The sequence below is a fragment of the Silene latifolia genome, chromosome 8 (assembly GCF_048544455.1).
Source record: "Silene latifolia isolate original U9 population chromosome 8, ASM4854445v1, whole genome shotgun sequence".
NCBI classification, from domain to species: Eukaryota; Viridiplantae; Streptophyta; class Magnoliopsida; order Caryophyllales; family Caryophyllaceae; genus Silene; species Silene latifolia.
Genome location: NC_133533.1, coordinates 44,632,869 through 44,641,120, shown reverse-complemented (window position 1 = coordinate 44,641,120; position 8,252 = coordinate 44,632,869). Strand labels below are relative to the sequence as shown.

At 39.6% G+C, this 8,252-nt stretch overlaps 1 protein-coding gene across 1 annotated transcript; it reads right to left on the bottom strand.

The window, feature by feature from the left end:
- Positions 1 to 964: 964 nt before the first annotated feature.
- Positions 965 to 1,654, bottom strand: LOC141595109 (uncharacterized). Its single transcript, XM_074415083.1, has one exon. The coding sequence runs from the start codon at positions 1,652 to 1,654 to the stop codon at positions 965 to 967; it is 690 nt and encodes a 229-aa protein (XP_074271184.1).
- Positions 1,655 to 8,252: the final 6,598 nt, after the last annotated feature.

Below are 8,252 nucleotides of genomic sequence, written 5' to 3'. Positions count from 1 at the left end.
GGGTGAGGGCACATATTTGGAAGCCCTTTAATCGGACACCCAATCCCGCCCGCGTTAGCGGCCTCTACTGATCGATCGTGGTTGTTTAAGTGCGAAAGTTGATAAAACGGTGTAAATGCATGAATGCACATCCAAAAGTCTTAACCTAACATGTGAATATTTCCTAAGTCAGTTGTTTATGCATGTACCAAGAAATTGGTGTCAAAGTTGGACTTAGATTGATTTGCATGTGAAAACGGAAATTAAACATCCATTTACCAAATTCGGGTTATGGAGCTTAACACGATCCATTTATTTGAAAAAGTGTGTTTAAATGATAAAGTGTAAAAACATAAACTTGTCAATCTGATCCATCATGTATTTGGATTAACCGTAATCGGGATCATCCTAGATAAATGCTAAAACGAAACAGAACAGTGCCAGGCAGCCCCATTGGGGCGCGAGCCTATTGGCGAAAGAAGGGGCTCTGTCCAAGTTTTTAAAATATGAAACCAGGCGGCTTCTTGGGGCGCGAGCCATAAGCCGACCTAAGGGGGCATTTCCTGGTTGTTGAAAAGATTGTTTAAAACCGTTTTTTGTGATTAAGGATTTGCAAGTATTGTTTGCATGACTCGGAATAATTACTATTATGTTAGTAATATTCGTTGTCTTTGGTAAAGTGTGAGTATATCTATTATAAATCAAAAAGTATGGTACATGAGTTTCTCCAGCATCATTAAGGTTCTAGTACATAAAGTTCCTTGCTTTGTAACCAATCTAAGTCCGTTTTTGTGATCATTCTGAAGTCTCTTCCACGAATTCTTGCTCTAATCTCCCCAATAATTTGACTGACAATTCTTTCAGGTCTCATCAACATCCCTTCCATCCTACTCTTGTTTCGTTGCTGCCATATTTGATACACCATCCCCCATAGCAGGGCAAGCTGCACCCCCTTCTGCATAGCAGTGCCTGTCACCTGTGTGCACTAGCCAAACACATCATTGACAGGGAGCGAAATTTTCAACCTCTGATTCAGCTCCTGCACCACCTTTCTACTGTATAAACAGTCACACCATAAGTGGTCTAGACTTTCAGCAGTCTGGTTACACAGGAAGCAGCTGCCTTCAATATCCAAGCCATATGTTATCAATTTATCCTTCGTCCTCATAGCTCTATGTGCATATAACCACCCAACAAATTGATGTTTAGGCACTACATACTCATTCCATATCCATTTAGACCAGCTGACAGCAGGTTTTTTATCCTTGAGCCATTCATAACCCGCAGCAGGAGAATACTTTGTCTGAGCCGTCCAAGTACCATCAGCATACCCAGTTCTCATCTCATCCTTGACTTTGCATATCCTTCTCCAAACCCAACTTGAGTTACCAGAAGGTGTGTATTCCAGCCACTCTTTTCCTTTTAAGTAGTTCTGATGAACCCACTTCACCCAAATAGAGTCCCTCTCTTCCATTATCCAGTGAACCAGTCTGCCTATCAATGCCTTATTCATAGTCTCCAGATCCTTGATCCCTAAACCTCCCTCTTCTTTAGTGCTGCATACTTTTTCCCAAGCTATCAGTGGAACCTTCCTGTAGTCAGAGCTGTTGTCCCAAAGGAAATTTCTGCATGTAGCCTCTATTATACTGACGATTCCTTTTGGGAGCACAAACATTGATGCCCAATATGAATGCAGTGTTGACAACACTGACTTTACCAACACCAATCTCCCAGCATAGGAGAACTTTTTTACCCCATAATTATGTATTCTGCTACAGATTTTTTCTACCAAGCATTCACAGTCACTTTTCTTGGTATAGTTTACAAATAAAAATGTAAAATATTTGATTTGAACTAATTATTTTAAGTTCATTTCTTTGTAATTAGTCAAGTTTGTCATCGTACTCGGATTAAACCGACATGGTATAAAGAACCAAGGATGCTTATGAATTATGACTAATATGTTTGCAAATGTAAATAAATGAGAAAAATGGAAAATAAAGAAAAGGGTGTTAAAATACCCATTACAATGTAATTAACCAATAATATCATCGAGTCACGGAATAAACCGTCATGGTATAAGGAACCAAGGATGATTTTTGTAATGGTCAAAATATGTTTATCATAAAAATGAATCAAAATGGTAAATAAAAGAAAAGGATTTCCTTTAAAATGTAATTAACAAATTAATATCACCGAGTCACGGATTAAACCGTCATGGTATATGGAACCAAGGGTGATTATGATTTATGGTAAAAAAGTTTGTCATAAAAATGATTTGGAACATTTGAAATGGTAAAAACCGATTACAAATAAGAAATGAAATAAAGAGGAAAGACGAGAACAAACACGTTTGAGTCTGACCCGAGAACCCACAAGAGGCGCGAGCGTCCCTGCATAGGAAGGAGCTTCTGTCTCAGGCCAAAACTCGGTTTTTGCTCGTCTAACCTATATTTGAATCGTGTTATGCATTGTTCATGCATATAAACTCATAAAAACAGTAAAGACATGAACTAAATGAGATATTTACACCCTCAAACTTACGTGTATTGATGTTTGCGAAGTAGACGACTTTAGAGACGGTTTTCTCGTTGTGACTAATCGCGATCAAAGAAGTTTAAAAAGGTGCCTTAAAAAGGATTTTGTTTTGAAAATGAGTTGAAAATATGTTGTTGAAAAACATGTTGATTAATGTTGAGTTGGTCCAATGGGTCGGTCGAATGCACGGCGTCGGTACCAAACAAAATGTGTAAGGCTTGTGTTTACGATCGGTAGGTCGTAAACACGTGTCGATTTTGTGACTTAGGAAGTCGGGTCTAGAAGTTTAAGGGAGATGTGAGGGGGGCGGATGCTCGCGTGAAGATTGTGTTGTGTGATGGTCCCATGTTGCATTTGTATCTTATGGGGAGTTAGTTGATTGATTACTACGGAGATTGTGAGTTTTGAGCTTGCTAATAGCACCGGTTTCATCGAAGATTTTGAGCAAAAAGTTGGATATTGTCATATGGTTTTGTTAGGGTACTAGCTTGATCACCTGTACCTCCACGTTCCCATAAATGTTTTGCCTCTTCTTGCCCATTACCTCACATATCCCTTATTTACCTCGGCATGTGTCATGGTCATTTGTTTGGTTGGAATGCGTATGTACGGTTGTAGAGATCATTTTCATATTATATTGCAGGCATGTTCTTATAGGTCTTAGTTAGGTGAGAGTCACTACAAAGTAAATTCTTTCTATCTTTTACATATACTCACCTGTATTTATTGAGTGATTTGAGCGACCCGTGAGAGTCCATATTGATAAGTCTCTATCGTTGTTGATTCGGCGGTTTTTGACGACTTCATAACTCGTTTGCATGATTCACATTTCTAATTGATTGTTGGTTGTTGCATTAAATTGGTTTAGGCTAATCGGTTTGTATTTCGCTCTGAGAATGAACTCGTTCCATTAGGGTTCTAGGATCGAGTCTAGTTCTTACTTGTGGACAAGCAAGGGTTTGGTTTGGGGAAGTTCTATGCGTGTCCTAAATATGATGTTTTACACCCCATTTTACACGCATTTCAGAGCTCATTTGTGTAGTTTATGCTACTATTTGCCCCATTTTGTCTACTTTCGTATTTTTATGTAATATTGTAGATTTACGCGGAAATGAGTAGATATTGAGCTAAATCCGTCCCTGAGTACCTTGCATTGCATTTGACATGAAGTAGAGACTCGAGAAATGAACTTGGTGCGCGTTTCGAAGCCCGAAAAACAACTTTATGAAGAATTAGAAGCGGACTATCAGCTAAAGCAGTCGATCGACTGACCTCTATGGTCGATCGATCAGAGCACGAGTCACGCGAGCTACTGTACACTGCAGCCCAGTCGATCGACCACACCGCTAATTCAGACGTGAATTAAAAGATCGAAAATAAGGAAGCCCAATGTGTATTAGGTTTTGCGAATAATGTTACGTTATATTCATATATAACGTAACCTGACATTAAGCTTTAGGTATCGAGTTTTTATTCAGTTTTACCTAGGTTTTAGAATATCAAATAATTAGGGTTTTCAATATTGTTTCATACAATTTACAATTGCATTCGGTTTTTGGATCTTTATTCTCTGCAATTCCGTTCGGTATTCTCGCTCTCTTATTGGTTTCATTGCTTATATTTCGTTAATAGTATAGAATTGCTAGTTAATTTCCCGAAGCCGATTATCGTTTATTGCTATTTGTTATTTAACTATTTTAAGCATGAATCCAGTAGTTTTATTCATTAATATTGTTGTTGTTTTTATCAATATCATAAGTAGCTAAATTATTCGTGCTCGGATGTAGGGAATCTGTAGATTAGGCGGCATTAGAATTATGTAGACCTGAAATCACATGTCGGTCGATCGACTGGGTTCCCTGGTCGATCGATTGGCCACGTGAGCTGTGTTTCGTTTTAATTGTTTTAATTGTTACATTTGATGAATCGAATGCATGCGACTAGTTGAATGCTTAGTATATGACCGATCCATTAGATCGAAAGATAGGGAAAATTGTTAGACTACCAATTAAAATGACTAAACTATGCTAAGATCGAAAGATAGGTAAAGTTTAGATTTTTAGTCACTTTCCAGAACGAGAGTCAGTACTAGTGATATTAGGGACCCGTAGCGAGATCGAAAGATGCTACTTGTTAGGAGTGGACCGAGAGGACCTCTCATTTTCCCGACTCACGTGATTTGTTTTAGACCTACCTAGCATTGCCGCCGAAACTACAAAGTGAACCGACCATCTTAGTACCCCTTTTTATTATTTGATTTAATCTATTTCTTTTATTAGCTCGTTTATTTGCCATTAGTTATAGACCAATTCAACTCAAACCCCCCACACAATTGTTACCCTAAGACTAGAATTAGACAGGTAATTATTACACATGCCTCTCCGTGGTTCGACCCGACTGCCGCTAGCTATAGTTGTAGTTGGAATTACAAATTTATTTTTGGTGCACACAACGACGGGCATCACCGATGACCTTGTGCCACACTCTAATGCCCGGATGGTGGAGTAATAGAGCGTGACTAGCATGATAGTTCTCAAATTTCCTCCCGGAAATCGCCTCCTAAAGAGGAGCGGGGTCATATTTTTCGGGCTTCTTGTAATAGATAGGCGAATCACTAAGACCTAATGCTTTACCCAATTCATCAAAGGTGATGCGCCTACTCACATTGGCAAGGCGGAACTCGGTGTTTTCTCTAGTCTCTACCTTAGTAACTTTCAAAGAACTCAAGAATTCCAAGGTAAGGGAGGGGTATGTCAATTCTCTTGTAGCAAACAATTTTCCCAACCCCATGGCTTCAAAGAAGGCTTTTGTTTGTTCAAGGACACCCAATTTGTTCAAGCCATCTTCACATATGAATTTGGTGGGTAGAAAGGATTTTCTAGCATACTTGGCAAATGTATCCCTATGGGAGTTAGAAATGAAAATTACCTCCGGATAGTTTGATAATTGAGCAATTTCCGGAGTGATTAATTGTTGTTAAAAGGAAATTTGGATTTGATTTTGTTGAATTTGGTTGAGGAAATCTTGTTTTGGTGATGGAGAGGATGAGGGTTTTGAGTTTTAGGGTTTATGGGTAGTGTTTTGAATGAATGAATGAATGAAGAAATGAATGTGGGATGGGGTAATTAAAATACCCGAAAAATTTTAAACTGCAGGGGAAGACGAGCGTCTTTCCTTCGGGGACGCTCGGATTACGCCTATTTTGGGTTGATATTCTCGCCTAAAGACGGGCGTCTTTCATCAAAGACGCTCGGATTCTTTGATTGCAGGACGAGCGTCTTCCTCTGAAGACGGGCGGATTCTGAGACATCAAGCTTTCTTGTTTTTCACAGGCAAAAAGACGGGCGGATTTCTGGAGACGAGCGTCTTCTAGACCAGGACGCTCGGATTCTTCGACAGTCCCAAAATTTCAATTTTTCACTTAAAATGGACGGGCGGATTACGGCAAAGACGCTCGGATTTCTGAAGACGAGCGGATTCTGCTGAAGACGCTCGGATTCTCCTTGTTTTACCCGGATTCAGTTCCATCCGTGCACTTGCATATCCCTTGTCATTTTTCATTCTTCAAATCCCGTGTTCTTCATTGTAGGGGCACTACTAAGGCATGAATAGCCTAGGCAAATGCTATCCCCACACTAAGCTAAAGCACTACACATCAATTAAATCATTAGTCCCTCCCTCACTTCTCTCAAAAATGATAATTATCTTGATCAAAGCATAAAAATCCAAAAATGACAAAAATGCAATGTAAGAATTAAAATGCAAGTTAGGGAGTTAGAAATATTTACAAATGGTGGTTTAGGGAGGACTCCACCAAACTCTCATCCTTAGTGAGATGTCATGGGGGCATGTCCAAGGTGTTGTTGATGTTGCTCAACACCTTGAAGAAGTAGTCAAAAGCTTGTTCATTATCATGATAAAGATCTTCAATAGACCTTTGCCCTTGTTGTCCTTCATGTTGGTCTTTATCGATAGCATTACCAATATAGGGAATGAAAATCCCTTCAAACTCATCGTCCCAAAGACCACGAACTTCATCTACTTGATCATTAAAGATCTCTTGAGTTGATAGAGACAACTCTCCCACTTTCTTGTCTTGGCCAATGAGGCCATCCTCTTCATTGCTTGACTTTGGTGAGCTTTTCAAGCTCTCTTTGTTACAATTCACTTGCTCTTTGAATGGAGCATCATCAATTTTTTTCTTCCATTGGAATTCCGACTTCTTCCTATCATCCTTCCGGCTATAATGATCAACCATAAAACATGGTTCATGCAAACGGGGAGCTCTCATGGTTTTGTCAAGATTGAAAGTTATGCTCTCATCTCCCACTTCTAGAGTGAGCTCTCCATGCTTCACATCAATCACCGCACCCGCGGTGTGCAAGAAAGATCTTCCTAGAATGATTGGAATGTTGGAGTCTTCTTCCATGTCAACAATGACAAAGTCCACCGGGATGAAAAATTTCCCAACTCTTACGGGAACATCTTCCCGTATCCCTAATGGTGTCTTCGTCGATCTATCGGCCATTTGGAGTGTGATATTGGTGCATTTAAGCTCTCCCATCCCCAACCTTTTACTCACCGAGTACGGCATAACACTCACACTAGCCCCTAGATCACATAAGGCTTTGTTGATCGTGGTGTCGCCAATGGTACACAGTATTGAAAAGCTTCCCGTATCTTTGAGTTTTGGAGGTGAACTCCCTTGAAGTATTGCACTACTCACCTTAGTGAAGGCGATAGTCTCAAGCTTCCGGATTGACTTCTTCTTTGTGAGGATGTCTTTCATCTATTTTGCATAGGCCGGCACGTGATTGATTAATTCCGTGAAAGGAATCGAGACTTCCAAATTCTTCACAATTTCCATAAATTTTCCAAGTTGATCATCAAATTTGGGCTTGGCTTGACGACTCGGAAAAGGAAGTCTAATCACAATGGGCTCCTTCTCCTTGACCTTGTCTTCATTTTTCTTTGAAATTTCTTCTTTTGATGGTTCTCCATCCTTGGAGTTTTGCACAATTTCTTCTTTGTCACTAGCTTCCACAACTTCATCCTCAACTTGCTTCTTCGGTGCTTCATACCTTGTACCACTCCTCAAGTGAATGGCACTAACCGTTTCATGTCTTGGGGATTACTTTGAGGTGGTAATTGCCCCTTTTGTCTTTGTGAGCTTGAAGATGTTAGTTGAGTCAATTGGGTTTCCAACATTTTGGTGTGAGCTAGGATGTTATTGATGGTGATTTCCTTTGATTGACTATCTTTTTGCATTTGAGTGAAAAACTCTTGTTGATTCTTTTGCATTTGGAGGACCGCTTTTTGAACATCAAAACCTTGGTCATTTTGTTGATTGTATGGAGTTTGATTTTGGTAACCTTGGTTTTGGTTGTAAAAGGGTCTTTGATTTTGGTTTCTCATGGGAGGTGGGGTGTATGTTGGTTGAGGGTTTTGAACATTTTGGCTTTTGTATGAGAGATTTGGATGGAATTTGGTGTTTTCATTGTAATAGTTTGAATAAGGGGTGCTACTCTTGTATGCTTGGAAAGCATTCACTTGTTCATTTGTTCCCTTACATTCACTTTGGTCATGTCCCAAAGTTCCACAATTCTCACATATCCCACTTGGGATTGATGAAGATGCCGTCATGGCATTAACATGATGCTTTGGTGATTTTGAGGCTTATTCAAGTCTAGCCATAGCTTTTTCAAACTTCAAATTGATGGTATCAATGTGAGCAC

What these genes read in the sequence shown, in the direction of transcription:
- LOC141595109 (XM_074415083.1), bottom strand. Translation starts at nt 1,654, where the DNA reads ATGTTTGTGCTCCCAAAAGGAATCGTCAGTATAATAGAGGCTACATGC.